The 16,462-nt window shown below is 33.3% G+C and overlaps 2 protein-coding genes across 3 annotated transcripts in view; one reads left to right on the top strand and one right to left on the bottom strand.

Annotated features, from left to right (window-relative positions):
* Nucleotides 1-158: 158 nt before the first annotated feature.
* Nucleotides 159-8,998, top strand: LOC133183085 (peptide-N(4)-(N-acetyl-beta-glucosaminyl)asparagine amidase-like). Its single transcript, XM_061318025.1, has 6 exons — nt 159-400; nt 3,001-3,249; nt 3,541-4,417; nt 4,886-5,203; nt 5,326-5,430; nt 6,821-8,998. Exons 1-6 carry the CDS (start codon nt 179-181, stop codon nt 6,991-6,993), a joined length of 1,944 nt encoding a protein of 647 aa, XP_061174009.1. The 5' UTR covers nt 159-178; the 3' UTR covers nt 6,994-8,998.
* The window catches only part of LOC133183086 (reticulocyte-binding protein homolog 2a-like), a 30,894-nt gene continuing 23,309 nt past the window's right edge, over nt 8,878-16,462 (bottom strand). The window contains exons 9-12 of one of the 2 annotated variants that reach the window (XM_061318026.1): nt 13,139-13,162; nt 11,019-11,161; nt 9,855-10,023; nt 8,878-9,258 (exon numbers count right to left, since the gene is read on the bottom strand). In XM_061318026.1, the coding sequence (XP_061174010.1) occupies nt 9,190-9,258; nt 9,855-10,023; nt 11,019-11,161; nt 13,139-13,162 (405 nt within the window). In that variant the 3' untranslated portion in view covers nt 8,878-9,189. The remainder of the gene's footprint in view (nt 9,259-9,854; nt 10,024-11,018; nt 11,162-13,138; nt 13,163-16,462) is intronic. The other variant, XM_061318027.1, reaches the window with a different exon arrangement.

Here is a 16,462-nt window from a genome sequence, read left to right as displayed (position 1 = left end):
CGTAAAAGTTGCTTTACTCTAAAACAGCACGAACACTGCAGATTAACCAACTTTAAAAGATGCTTTGCTACTTTTTAAATAACTCTAACAGTGCTCTTTTTTCTTTTATCCTTAGAAACTTTTAAAGAACATGTTATCTAGTATGCAACGTCAACATTTACTACTTCCGCTATTAGAAATGGCTCCTGTGTTTACAACTGTCAAACAACTTGTTGAGGAAAATTCAGAGCAACAGTTTCTTGATGCAGCCAAACTATTGACTAAGTTTGCAGACAATATTATAAATAACCCAAATGAATCGAAGTACCGTAAAATACGGCTTGGGAACCCAACGGTGGAGTCTAAACTTCTCCCAGTGGTTGGGGCACTGGAGTGTTTATTTGAGATGGGCTTTGTAGAAGTAATAAGCATTATTTTTTTTATTTTAAGATTTTTTAAAAAAAATAGCTCATGTATTTCAGACGGCATGGCCACTTGAGCAAGCAAATCCCACTGTATTTGTCATACATATTCTAAGCTTGTGCAAGTGTATTTTGCATGCAATTACTTGAATTGGTGAAGTCACATTTGTTCATTGATCTTTAATAGTTTCTTTTCTCTCAATGTCTCCTTAAGTTGATGTTTTTCACCTGCATGTTAAAGGTGAAAATCATTAGATCTCTTAATTTTTCTAACATAGAGGAACACAATCATAATAAAATTTCCATCAAGGCAACTGTGGCATTATCAGCAAAAAAAAAAAAAAAAAAAAAAAAAAAAAAAATGGGGATCGTCACCTCATGATGCTTTGATATGATATTTAATGTATATACTGAGAATTGATACATCAAAAATAGATGTCTTTTGATTTAACTGAAAATGTTTATTTTCACTCCAGGTTTAAACATAGGTGATAACTGATTTATGAAGCTCACCTTGATGAATTTCATCTATAAGTAAGGCAAGGTCTTACACCAAATTGAAATGAATGTTTTGGTAGTGTGCAGCTCTAGATGCAACATCCATGAAAGTCTGGGTAGGACTTACAGTTTCTTTGGAATGTACCACCTCCTAAAATCTTTGTATGTTCAATGACATGAAAAATATAAATTACATGTACGAGGGGCATTTGAAAAGTTCTGAGAACTGTTTAATAAATTATTAACCTTTTAACAGAAATTACTGAATTTGATATCATTGGACAGATCACAAAAATGTACACATATTGTGACGTCACTTTATAATTTTATTACGTAATAACTCCGAAAATGACGTCAGAATCTCGAATGTCTAGCATACTGACCATAAAAATGACGTAACAAGAGACACAATTTCAGTAAAGTAAATTTTTAAAGTCAACTTTTGTAAATTACTCGGATGCAAGCTAACGGACACAACTGCCAGTTGGAAAAATGTTTACACAGATTACAGTCTATCATATGAAGTTATATTCAGGAGCTCTTATAGTTCTGAGATAGTTTAAGAGTGTGTCAAACAAAGCATGTTATTATCGAATCTCGCGCAAAATATTGGGTGAAAAAGACGATGCTGTGAGAAAATCACAAAGTTGACAATCACAGGAGAATAGTGGACGGTGTTACAGAGTTTGCTGGCATTAATTCATCAGGTGTTTTAACTAATTTTGCAGGAACGATTAAAGCTCAAGAGAGGTTAAGCTAAGGGTGTCCTATATTTTTTTGTAAAAACCAAAATGGCGCCAATGTAGTTCTGACCCCACCGTAACTCAGTATGTTCAAAAATTTTAAATCATGGAAAATAAATAAGATTGTACATGGCAATGAAACTCAAATTTATTTTTTTGAGTTGAAAGTCAAAAGCAATAGTGTGTTTTGGATCGCTGAAGTTGAAATAATATGAAAAAATATGCACAGAAACAAGTCCGGGGGAAGACTTTTGTATGTCTTATTCGTAAACAGTAAGAGCCCTGATACTCAAAATACATTTGTGGAAAACTGAATTATTACACTTCAGTTTAATATAGAATATCTTTTATTTAATATAGTGGAGAGCTATATAATAGACCGAAAATCCAGCTATATCATATAAATAAAAATCTTTTATAAACAATTAAGGTAAAATTACAGTTCTTATTAACCAAGCAAAATAAAAAAAAAATAAAATATGGAATTGCTGATTTAGCTTACCATTCTTACAGTCTTGTTCTACCTCCATGCAAATTTTCTTTGAAATATCTTTTCAAAGAAGCCTTTGACAGCACTTTTTCGATGTTCTCATGTGAACAAAAAACGCGACTTTTCAGTATGCTAAACATTCAAGATTCTGACGTCATTTTTGGAGTTATTACATCATAAAAATAAAGAAAATGACTTCACTATAAGTGCAAATTTTTCAGCTCTTTTCAATGGTATCAAACTTATTAACGTCCATGAAATGGTTAATATTTTAGCAAGCAGTTCTCAAAACTTTTCAAATGCCCGTCGTAGATGCAGGTTTAGTAATATACATTCCATATTCCCTAGATGCATCATCCATGTAAGTTAAGTCCAAGTAGACCTATAGTTAACCTGGAAAGGGACCTAAATTTTTAACCTGTCATTCACATGGAAAATGAAGGTCAAATGCAGCGTTGGAAGAAAGTCTGGTAGTGTGCATCATCCTTGCAAGTTTGGTTATCACAATAGGGCTTTTAGTTTTTGAGGATGGACCTGCTCCGAAACCTTTAACACGGTCATTCATAATTATGGAAAATGTAGGTCACATTCAGTATTAAAAGCAAATATGATAGTGTCCTAGATGCATGATGCAAGTTTGGTCCAAGTAGGGCTTATAGTTACTTAGGAATGGACTGAAGGTGTAGCATAAGCTCATCTGGACATTGTTGTGAGCTAAAAAGTGTGCACATTGTTTATAATAAGAAAAAGTTACTCTTTAAACTAAGGAATGGGTAATGGAGAAATAAATTACATTACATGTATCACAATCTGTTGTCTAAGTACATGAATATAGTTTTGAATTTTAAATTATTTCTGATTATTACAGGATGGAGAATTCTTGACTCTACCCCAAAACACATCATTGGCAACAATCAGAGAAATCCGCTCCGAGTTGAATAAATATGTACAATCATTGGAAAAAGTTAATGGACCTTCAACTTCACAACCTGCAGCATTGGGAACCCCTCAGCAATCACCTTCCTCAGGGACACAACCCAATCCATCATCCCAAACACCTGTTTCCTCCACCACACTGCCAAATCCATTGCAGAACAAGTCCCAACAAGAGATCAATGTAGATTTATTTATTCATATTTCTCTTATTAGTAGATGAACATTGGTATCTTAAGCACTGATACATGTATGTAAACTCAGCTATCCTGACAGTCTCACCATGTTTAAGATAGTATTTAAATGCATTTTGAGGCTGAATATTATTATTAACCATTCTTTATCATGTGAACTGAAAATCAAAATGCAATGTGGTTTTGAACTTAAAATGCTAACAAAACACACACTTTAAGATTTTTACAACATTGAAGACTTTGTAATAATTTCTTCATATTTGATAATTTTGCTATTTCAGCAAATGGAAAGGAGTTTCTTCACAAAAATAGAAAGCAACCTTGTACATGTCTTGTTGTATGAAGATCCTAGACTGCAACAGAAAGCAAGATTAGTAATTCCATTGGAAACCCAGAAAAAAGAAGCTCACGATAAATTAGAAGCAATAAAGAAAGAAGACAGCTCAGCTCTGGCAAGCATTGACTTTAGAGACCTTATGTTACTGGGGTTACTGTCCTGGTTTAAGAATTCCTTCTTTACCTGGGTGGATGCACCAAAGTGTGATGGTTGTGGTGGGGAGACTAGTAATGTTGGGATGGTAGAACCCACTCCAGAGGAAATCCGTTGGCAGGCCAACAGGGTAGAAAACTATAAATGCAATCAATGCCAAAGGTTTGTGAGATTTCCTAGGTACAACCACCCTGAGAAGCTCCTGGAGACCCGGTGTGGGAGGTGTGGAGAATGGGCCAATTGCTTCACTCTTTGCTGCCGAGCGGTCGGTTTTGAGGCCAGATATGTGCTGGACTGGACTGACCATGTCTGGACAGAGGTTTATTCAGAAGTTCAGAAAAGATGGCTACACTGTGATCCATGTGAAAATGTTTGTGATAAGCCTCTTCTGTATGAAGCAGGGTGGGGCAAAAAACTGACATATGTTGTAGCATTTTCCAAGGATGAGGTTCAGGATGTTTCGTGGAGATATTCTGCTAAGCACTCTGAAATGCTGAGTAGAAGAAATGAATGTCGGGAATCTTGGCTAGTGCAGGTTATTCATAGGTTATGGAAAGCTAGGGAACCAAGGAATTCACCTCAGAGAAATGAGGAAATGAAAAAGAGGCTGCTGACAGAATTAGTGGAGTTCATGACTCCAAAATCTAGTGCAGGCCAAAATTTGTCAGGTATAATACAAAGTGTAGGAATTACTATTAAAATTTTATAAACAATTCAGATAATATGATACCTGGTTCATTCATTTGCTTTATTTATGACCCCCAATTAATTGATATGGAGTCATATGACTACATTCACTTACCAATACATATGTTCTGATAGCTGCCCATCTATATTGTTGTTGGTCTTTCTATCTAATGCATGGGATATATTTTAGTTTCTATATCCTGCGATATAGGTACACTGTACATATAATTTGACTATGAACATCAACTTAAGAATCAGGGTTTTCAGGAATCATCTTGCTATATCTAATATATCCTCAAAAAATGAAAAATATAAATGATTGCCATATTTTGGAATGCTTATTTTGAAATGTTAAGATAAAAACAAATATCTGATTGTAGAAATTAAGCATTATATGTCATATGTATATTAACAAAGCCATTTTTAATCCAACAATTTGCATTTATTAGGGAGAACCACTGGCTCTTTGGCTTGGCGACTAGCTCGAGGCGAGACGGGGTCCCAGTCGTCATCAAACACTGAACCCTATATATTTAAACTCACTGATAAGGAAAGGGAGACCAAAACATTCCACATCAAATACAGCTGTGCCAGGGATGAGTATACAAGAATTTCCAGCAATGGAAAGGTGACCAAATCATACTCAGCCTGTGTAAACAAACAACAGAATATATTCAGGAAAGAAGAGAGAGACTGGAAGATGGTGTATCTGGCCAGAACAGAGGGATCAGCCACTGCAGCCATCTCCTGGAAATTTGATTTCTCTGGTGAGTCGACTATTATCTGGAATGCATTTATGCTTAAGCAACATATGAATGCATTTTAAGGAGATATACATGAACAAATTGTACTTCAAAATTTAACTGATTTTTTTTGTTATTGTTTAAAGGAATGGAAATTGACAGAGTTGAGATATGTACTTCTAGTCAAACTTTTGAGGATGGTGTTATATCATGGCGTCTTTGTAGCAAAAACCAGTGTGCCATGTTGACCGGTGAGAATTTGTTAAAGCGTCAATCAGTGTTCAACATACATGTTTCAAAAGGATGTATACTTATGAATTCAGAATCTTCCTCAAATAGATTCTATGAATATCATTTATTAGCAGGCACATAGAATGTATTGGAGGGGGACACTTTTTTCCAAACATTACTTTTTACTATTGAAAATGTTCATTGAGAGGCTGGTCCCCCTCTGTTTGTTGCAGAATTGTCAAATTAGGGTAATGTGGTAATGTATGTATAAAATTTGGTTAAAAGAAGTTGGAACTTTAACCCCCCCCCCCCCCCCCCCCCTCCCCCAGTAGAATTTTCGAGTTCAGACAATTTTCTTTTTTTTATTTTTTGCTGGTCAATTTTTTTACAGGCAAGTTGCATCTTTTTTCTTTGGCTCCCCCCCCCCCCCCCATCAAAAAAAAAAAAAAAAACTACGTGCCTGATTAGGACCAGGTTAGAAACAAAACTAAGCTATTTGATGATATGTCTTACCAATAAGTCAAAAAGTTGATAAGAAAATGGATTTATACATTCCATGTTAATCCTGATTCAGATATACCATATAAAAGGAATTTTTAGCGAGACGCAAATTTAGTGATTTATCCAAAAAAATTGATATATATTTTTAGCAAGAAGTAATTTTAGCCATTCTTAATGTCAACAAAGATAGCTTTAACAACTGATGCGGAATAAACTGTCAGCAATATTTAATTTAAGCGATCTCAAAACCCTTGCTAACAATACCAAAATTAAATCCTCATTAAAAATTCTGCTTATACAGTAGTTATTGGAAAAATCCTCCAATTTGGGGGAAAAAACAGTACAATTTTCATACTGTCATTTGACCAACCTCAATTTGAAAATCAGCATACCTTTTCAGGGACATGGTAATAATTTGTTCAGGCTTTTGTAATAATGGAAGACTCAAAATTTCAGACTGAGAAATAAGTTGGGGTGGGGTATGGTGAAGTGGGGGGTGAGAGACTTGAAAACTCTTGAGCATTTAAATATCATTATAAATTTCTTTTACATATCTCATCTTAGATAGGGTATTATGGGAGTAAAACTGTATTTACTGCAAGTCAGTGTCACTTTTACAGGCATTAGAATATTGGAAAGCTTAATTTTTTCTGTTTGACATGAATATACTGGTACATGTACCGGGGGTATTTATTAGAAATGTCAAATATTGAGTAAAATTCTGATCTTGTTTTAGGATGTATGCATAATTGCATATGAGTACTTGATAGCTTCAGCTCTGTTTGTAAATTGATTTAATTTTTAACTTCCTGAATGTTTTAAAGGGGGATAACTTATGAAGGAGTGATATGTTCATGGTGTTTTCCTTTTGTTTTTCTTTGTAAACTTTCAATGGAGCTGCTATTTCAGGTGCTCCAGAAGTAAAGTCATACAGTGACCTCTCTGGTGCAGAGGAAATGACACTGACAGCCATGTTGAGTGGAGGAAAAGGGGATGTTGCCTGGCAACACACACAGCTATTTAGACAGAAGATGGACAACTCTATATTTCACCCCCTGGACATTAAAGTCTACTTTAAGTAGATGAATTATACTACTTGATTTTTATATAGGAAACAAGTGCATTGATGTCTGTACTGAATTTAACTTGTATATATAATTTTCTGATTTGTTATAGTTAATATGGTCATATGGATCATCCTCACAACATCAGAAGTCCTGAGTCCACTTGTGACCATGGGACCCCTGGCAAACTTCACTTGGTTTTTTGGGCCAGCTCCTCTCATTGAGAGCCACTATTGAAATTGGGGGTTTCATAAATTGACATAAAAAGTAATCGGAAAGTAAGCAGTTGACACCTCAATCTATGTGTTAGAGATTGTTTTTCACTGAAAGGCTTAATGTGATTGGTTGAGGGATAAGAAAAACAATCAGGATTTTATATTTTTCTTGAAAGATGCTGCAGTGAGCCTGTAAAAAAATATATGAAGTTAGTTGGGTGTCCCATGGCCATGAGTGGACTCAGGACCCTTGATGTTACGAGGATGAATATAGATGCATGTACTGAAGTTTTCAATCTTTCTGAGAAAGAGTTTTGTTTCTTAGACATTGAATTTTGGATTTGTTGAATGTAGGTATGGATTTTCAACCTTTGAAAAACATGCATACATATAAAATCGCAGTAAGTGGCATTATATGAGAGCATTATCATTTGAGACCAAAAAGTATCAGGCAATAATTTAATTCTGGTTGTAACGCTGTATTTGATTGAATAAAAAATTTACTTTATATCGTATAAAATGGGTTGCCTATGTCACAATGACTTGCGTCAAAAACGTATCGATCCGCCTGACGTTACATTCAAATTTTGTACAAATTGAAGTCATTTTTTAAGGACAATCATCTTTTTTTCTTACACCAAATGAATGAAAATTAAATTATAAGGAATGAAATTAATATCTACCCAGTTTATACGGTATAAACTGGGTTGGAACAGTTTACGCTTTTTTATAAACCGCTTCGCGGTTTATAAAGCGTAAACTGCCCAAACCCAGTTTATACCGTATAAAATGGGTAGCTATTAAATTCATTCCTTAAATAATGGGCAATTTCTTCTGTAAATTGCTATAACACTTTGTACATGTACATACTTTTAAAAAAATTACAATGTCTCATTATTTCCACAATGGATTCTACTTGAAAATTTAATTAGATTTCTTTTTTTTTCACACAATTTAAGTGGGCATTCTTGAACTGTAATTCCTCTTTGTGTATATACATGATAAATTATATACTAATATGTCCCACTTTAACCTTGTTTTCCACACTATTCTAAGTGGGCATTCATGATTGGTAATTCCTATTGATGTTTATGTACAGACTAATTTGTCCCACTTCAACCAAAATATGGGCAAGTAAGAAAAAAAAATCGAAATCCTGGCTAATGAAAGGCTATCTTGAGAATTAGCTAATCAATCTATATTTTGTAGAACTGACTAAAAACACTAAGCAAAAAAGCCATGGCAATTATTTGTCCATGAAATACAGTAAAACAATGAAATGCTTAAAACGAACCCCTTTTAATGAATCCATGCTCATATTGAAGTGATTTTCATTCCATATGGGCTTTAATCCTATTGTAAACTTAATGGATATAATGAATAACATTTAAAATGAAGGAAAATTCCTCATCCCTAACACTTCACTATAAGCCTGTTTTACTGTGTAATGCATTGGTTATGGATTTTGTATGCTGTAGTGATAGAAATGTACTTTTTCATGATTAACTTACAATTATTTTGAACCAGTGAAACTAATCAAGTAACCTTCTCCATTCTGACTTTAAGTATAGCTCATGATACCAAATGTATGAATGTCTGAAAGAGGGAAGAAAGGTGACAAAGTTTTGTGAAAAAATATTTATTACGGTATATACAAGTTTTGTGAAAAAATATTTATTATGTTATATACATGTTCATTTCACATCAACAATATTTCAACCAATTGGTGAAAATTATATTTATATTGAAGTGATGTCTGTTTTTGAAAACATTTTTTATAATAAATTTCTTTTGGAAAGAATGTGACATTTGTTGTTTTATTTTATGTAGAATTTCAGTACACATCCTCAAATTGGAAATATACACAGGGGTTTTGTTTAACTTACAAACTAGTCACATTAAAATTACCTGTAATAAATTTTAGAAATATTTCTAACACAGGCCATAAGTGTAAAGTACTACATGTATGTACAATGTTCAGGTCCTCCTCTCACTGTTTCTAACAATTCCCATATTTGGCTTCTAAATAGTCTACCCACTGCTGTAGTGTTTTGTTCTCTACTGTTTCCTACAAAAAAGAAGAAATCTCAAAACTGAGTAATTGTTCCAAAGCATGCTTCAGTAATTTTGAACATTTTCATTAATGACAGTCTTTACTAAAATTTAGTACAATAAAACTCAGTTATTAAGAAGTCATAGGAACCTCATATTTTAACTTTCCTATAACAGAGATTCTCTATATCCACATATTAAGAAACTGTTAAAAAGTCGCCAAGGGGATTCATGGACGTTTCCTTATAAACGAGATTTCCTTAAAAAATAATCTTTATAACTGAGTTTAAATGTGTATGATTTTTTTTATAAATAAATTTTGCTTCTAATGTAAAGTCTGTTATATAAAATACTTCAGTTTTAAATAATATTGCAGCAATCATGATTTATTGGACTAAAGTCAGCACCAAAGATGATAAAAAAGAATTTTCTGAAATAATTACACAACACATTTATGGGTACATACATGTACAGTATGGATACAATACTATGACAGAAATCACATTTGACTAGGCTTTTCTAGCCCTATGCATATTTTCTTCTTGAATTACATATAAACATATGGTTATTTCCCTATATCAGTGACTTTATAAGTATGTCATGTATACTAACATCAACATCCATAGTGTTTTCCTCTCCATATCCCCCATGTACACTGACCAGAGAAACATTACCCTCCTGGGGGTATGTCTTTGGTACAGACAAGGTACATATTACTGTACCCCTTTTCCCCATGAGGACCCTTACAACACCCTCTTCCTGGATCCAGTCAACTGCATGCCTGAAGAAAAAAAAAGTTTCAATAGTTAAAATGTAGCATTATTAACCAAATTTTAACAAGAAAACCTCATTATCTCAAACTTGATGGGATCGAGAAATAACTTTTAGATATCCAAGGATTTGAGATATCGAGGGTAAATACTTAAAAAATAAGTGGTTTGGACTTCCAAATCAGTTCGACATATGCATGGTATTCGAGATATCAGTGTTTGAGAAGTTATGTATTGTACAAATAATACAGATTTTTTTCACCATTGATGACAAAACCCCAAAACTCACAGGTGTCTTTCTTATATTCTACTCTCCCTGTTTGTTGAATATAATCTCAAGATTATACAGAAGTTATCAATAAGTTATTAATAACTTTATATAAAAGTGTTACAAGAAATGTGTAAATAATTTAGGTATTTTGACCCTGTTCTACTATAGTGACACCAAATTCTGTTTTTTTTTTGTTTTGTTTTTGCACAATTATCTATCTATTTAGTAAATAATTTGATTTCATTTGATCAAAAAATACTCATTGACAAATTATTGTGTAACAAATATTCCAGACAAAAAGGATGGACATGATAGTTGATTACTACAGTAAAACACGCTAATGAATTGATGCTTACTGCCAAGTGATTTTCATTCCCTGTGACTTTAATATATATCGTATATTGACTTATATATATTGACTTAACGGACACAATGAATGACATTTATAACGGAACAAAATCATCCATACCTGGCACTTCATTATAAGCATGTTTTAATGTATTGGGATCTCACAATTTGATTACCAGAATTATGTTATTACCAGAATTATATTATTATTACTGGAGTTATTACCTGATTTACATTCTTATTACTAGAATTGAATTCTAATTACCGGTACCAGAATTACATCATTATTAATACTATAATATAATGACATGTAAACCATTATTTTTTTTAATTAATATCCAGAAAATCCATTTTAACTATTTCACAACAATTTTTCAGACATCATACCTCTCTGAGAGCTTTTTGACCTCTGACACAATGGGATGATAGGAAATCCAGAGTTCTCTCAGTGAGTGAACCAGCCAAACAGGGTCATTTTTCTGGACGGCCACTCTGATTAAGTCCTCTGTGGGCAGTGACTGGACATTCACCTGTACAAATTGTATATATTCATAATTATGATGTAAAAGCTGAGCTAAAGCAAGTCTTTGAGGTAAAACTATACTTGCTTCAAATGTTATTAATGATTTTTATTCTTCCATTCAACACAACTGCATTTTTTGGACATTGTATGTACATGTAAATATAAACCTAATTTTATGTAAATATGTAGTTGATTGCTTGTTCCATTCCATTTGATCCACTTTTATCAAAATTATAGTCCTTGGATTAATAAATTTCACAAAAATTTACAGACTTTGAAATTCCTTCTATATGTCATTATTAAACATAGTAACACAAGGGAAAATAACTTGCAGTTTTATATCAGGGATGTATATACTAATGGTATAGGCAACTTCTTTAGCACCACTTTTATTTGCCAAAAATGTCACACACAACATTAAAAAATTTTCAAACTATGTTTATTTCCAGTAAAAATGTTGGTGCTTCATAAATGTAATCTTGTAATTTGTATTCATTGCTTATGCCTAATTATGGTGATAGATTTTTAATAAATTTTAAAACATACATTGTAAAAAAAATTCAAGTATAATTAAACAACCAACAAATTTCTGTGAAATCTCGGAAATATGGCTGATCAGGGACACGTCTTCATTTTGAAAATTAAAGATAATAATATTGAGATAAGGAATATAAACAAATGCAAATTCATATTTTGAATAATTTTCCAATCGACAAATAAACATTTTGTTCTGATATACCTGATTACATTAGAGATGATTTAAAATTGACAAGGGAAATCCTATAACTTGTGAGACTTTTGCAAGTTGCCTATTCCCCTTAGTATATAGGTCCCTGTTAATATCTGATGTATTTACATTAATTCTTAACAAAGCTGCAAATTCAGAATTCCAAAAAGTTTACAGTGGAGCTTCGGTAATCTAGATGCCAATATTCTAATTGCTTCACCTTCCAGATGAAAATCGTGGGGATTAGAAATTAAATTTATTTCTACCAATTACGAAAGGTTTGTTGCAGTTATGTAGATCGACACAAGTGTTAGGATTAAAGAGGTCCAACTGTATATGATTATGGGTTATTATATACACATTGATAATTCATTGTTTGCATAAATTCAAGCACCCATAATTGAGTGCCAAGGAAAATGTACACAGAGTTAAACATCAACTAATTTAAGCCTAACTTTAACTACAAAGTATTGTTACGTGAATTGTATTTTTAACTGTTGAAAAATTCATGAAAGATGCATTTGTACAGATTTTGCTAACAGATACATGTACTTGGTTGATTTCAGAGAGGTATGATAAATTAAATAATTTTTAGATATATTCAGTTTGACCTATTTTTATTAAATGATTTGTAGCCCTTGACCTGAAAATATTATTAAATTTATACATATATTTCTTTGGAAAGGGATTTGTGCAGTATTCACAGGTGCATCCAGATATTATTTTTTATCACCTGTCAAGAGTGTGCAAATCTTGTAGTTAAATGTCACTGCCATTTTACTGGCAGACATTCATATGTATAAAAATTGTTCTTTATGAATTCCTGAAATGTTATTCAAAAATGTACACAAACAAAGGCCATTTTAAATGTTACATGTCTGTCTTCAAAGAATGGCTGTTGGCCTACTTTCTTTGGATAGATTATTTTCCCTTCACAGGACAAATGCAAACATAAAAACCATTCATGTGTTGTCTGCACTGCAGAAACATGGGGAACACTTTGTTTGTCTGTCTGTTTGGGAAGAGTCATGCTTTCATAAAAATGCCATCTGCAGACAACAAATGTTAACACAATCATTAACTTACATGTAAAGTACAGTTCAAACAAAAAATCACAATCATACTGTAATACAGTAAATACAAGCAAAAAAAATTCAAATGCTTCGTAAAAAGTAGCTACCATATAGCTTTACTTTTCATGCATTTTTAAAAAATCCTTTATACAGCTGTAAATGCAAAGATAAGCACTAAACTTACGTAATATCTGTAGCCAGGTTTAACCTTAAAAAATTTGTATATTTTCACAAAGATTTAGAAAGGTCATATATACAAATTTAAGCAATGTTTATGAAGTATAATTTAAGAAGTTTATGTGCATACTCACTTTTCATGATTTTAATTACATTATAAACAAAAGGCCCATGGACCACATTGCTCACCTGAGCACTTTGGCTACGAAAAAGCAGAAATCAGTTTAGTATTTAAAAGTTTAAAAAAATAGTCGTCCCCAGGGAGGGGGGATTTGAACAAACTTAAATCTACACTACCTGAGGATGCTTCCATATTTCTCTGACTCATGGTTTTAGTACATTTCTTCAAGAATTTTTCCTATACATTTGATCTTATATTGTGGCCTTGCCCTAACCCATGAACAAAATTAAATCTACATTACATGAGGATGCTTCTGAAATAATTTGACTAATAATGGCTTTTCTGTTCTTGCGAAAAATTTTAAAGATTTTTCCTATGTATTCCTATGTAAAACTTTGATCACCAATTGTGGTTCCACCCTACACCCAGGGGGTCATGATTTGAACAATTTTAAATCACTACCTAAAGATACTTCAATATAAATATGTCTTAAAATGGCTTTGCTGTTCTTGAGAAGATTTTTAAAGATTTTTCAATGTATCCTAGTATGTAATAATTTGATCCCCCCACTGTGGCCCCACCCTATTCCCGGGGGTCATACATACTTATATTTTCAGATGTTTTCAATAAGGAGCAATGCTCCTTATTGAAAACATCTGAAAATATAAGTATAAGTATAAAAAATTTAATAATATTGCTCCTTTAAAATATTCATGTATTTGTTCTTCAAAATTTTTGGAAATAGATCTAAAGTAATTAATATGTATTTAATTACATTCTTCAAAGTAATTGAGAGTAATTAATTACATTTGTTAAAATCAATGTAATTGTAATTGCAAGTAATTGACAAAATTATCAATGTATTTGAAAGTATTTAATTACATTTCAAAGTAATTGACCCCAACCCTGAGGAGCATTATGTAAGTAGATTGGGGATTATAAAAATTAAATTTGCAAGTTTGGTCAGGACTAGCAATTTCAGGTCAGGGCTAGTAAAAATTATGGGATGTAGCCTGACTGGTCTAGTACTTATTAAAATTTAACATAAAACCCTGCAACCACTTTTACTTCTTTTGAATTAACCACCATCTTTCATAAAGTTCTGGAAAATTTTTCATTTTGAATCTCTGCTTTGCATTTGCTTTGCTCTGTCATTTTTTGTTGAATTCTGGAGTTTTCAAACTTTTCTCATCATCATATTACACATTGGATTCTCTGCCATTTTATATATCGGATTCTCCACCATTTTACATGTCGGATTCTCCACCAGTTTACATGATGGATTCTCCACCATTTTACATATCGGATTCTCCACCATTTTACATGTCGGATTCTCCACCAGTTTACATGTTGGATTCTCCACCAGTTTACATGTTGGATTCTCCACCAGTTTACATGATGGATTCTCCACCAGTTTACATGTCGGATTCTCCACCAATTTACATGTCGGATTCTCCACCATTTTACATTTCGGATTCTCCACCATTTTACATATTGGATTCTCCACCATTTTACATGTCGGATTCTCCACCATTTTACATACCAGATTCTCCACCAATTTACATGTTGGATTCTCCACCAGTTTACATGATGGATTCTCCACCAGTTTACATGACGGATTCTCCACCAATTTACATGTCGGATTCTCCACCAGTTTACATGATGGATTCTCCATCATTTTACATATATCATGGGATTTGCCACCATTTTACATATATACATAAATTTCCTTCCCTCCCATACCTCCTCTCCCTTACCACCCCATATCAATCACAACCCCCATCTTACCAACCCTTCCCCATCCTAACCCCTACCTTCCCACACCCCCCATACCATCCCACACCCCCATCCCATCCCTCTTCCCATCCCACCCTTACCATCCAATCCCTTCCCATCCTCTTCCTCCCGTTCTGCTTCCAATCCATCATTCCCATTCCATCCCTCTTTCCATACCCTTCCCTTGCCACCCTTTCCCTTCCAATCTCACCCCTTTTATTCCCATCCCACCCATACCCCTTCCCTCCCATCCCATACCCCTTCCTCCCCACTTACCCATTCCCCCTTTCCCAACCATAATTTCCCTACCCTCCCTAATCCACCCCTACAATCCTTCCCTTCCAAATTCAAACCCAGGCAATCTTTAAAAAATTATTTGTTTGCCCTCTTACGACCATCTGGCTAAAAATGGCACGACTCAGAAAACTTAAGATTACTGGAGGGACGGAGAGAGGGGGGCAAATTGTGACTGAAATGCATGCAGTCTTGAGCTCGAATGACAAAACACAAAGAACGCTTTACTTTTATTATCATTACAAAACCAGTCATACAGGTATTCCTACTCACTCAGGTAAAGATAGAAAAACATGTTTGAAAAAGAAATCGTACAATTTCTAATTTTAGATTTTTTCAACCTGTAATAAATATATTTCAATCCCTCACTTGGAGTAGGGGGTGTAGGTGTTCCAACTTCTTTCATGACCAAATTTTCTTCACATATTACCACATTACTCCGATTTTGACTATGCTGCAACAAAAAGTTGAAGGCTGCCTTTCTATGAACATTTTTCTATATTAAAAGGTTATGTTTGGAAACAAGCAAATTCAAAGAATTGTGGTCCACTGCTTTCGGTGTCTTAGTGAATGGGATGCCATTATTTGTGGCATATTGTACTGTCTTATTTGATTATTCTGTCTTGTCTGTCATTATACAAAAGATACATAAATAATTGAATTTATAACAGTTATGGCAAAGATTATAGCTTCTCAAAACTATGTCGAATATCACAATAAAATCCGAAAGGTCTTGTCACAATTAATGCACATGTGAAAAAATTTTTCAAATACCAGAGTATACAGTAGGAAAGGCCTTGAAACAGGTAATGCACATGTCAAATGTAAATGCCATATATTCTCTGATTCAAAGGTTATTAGCAGTGTTAAATTTTTTGGAAAGTAGGTCAAACTTCAAGGTCAAGGTCATGGGATTAAATATCATAGTACATTTGGAAATGCTTGACACAGGTAATGCATGAGTTAAGTATGAATATCCTATCTTCGCTCTTTCAAAAGTTAGCAACACTGATGAAATGTTTGAAAATATGTCAAACTTGAAGGTCAAGGTCACAGTGTCAAATATCATAGCACATTTGGAAACATTTTGACACAGGTAATGTACTTGTCAAATATGAAAGCCCTATCATATTTCATTCA

The sequence above is a fragment of the Saccostrea echinata genome, unplaced genomic scaffold, assembly GCF_033153115.1.
Source record: "Saccostrea echinata isolate AGI-Se365-2 ecotype Australia unplaced genomic scaffold, CSIRO_AGI_Sech_v1 ptg000009l, whole genome shotgun sequence".
NCBI lineage: Eukaryota > Metazoa > Mollusca > Bivalvia > Ostreida > Ostreidae > Saccostrea > Saccostrea echinata.
This window is presented reverse-complemented; position numbering and strand designations above follow the sequence as displayed.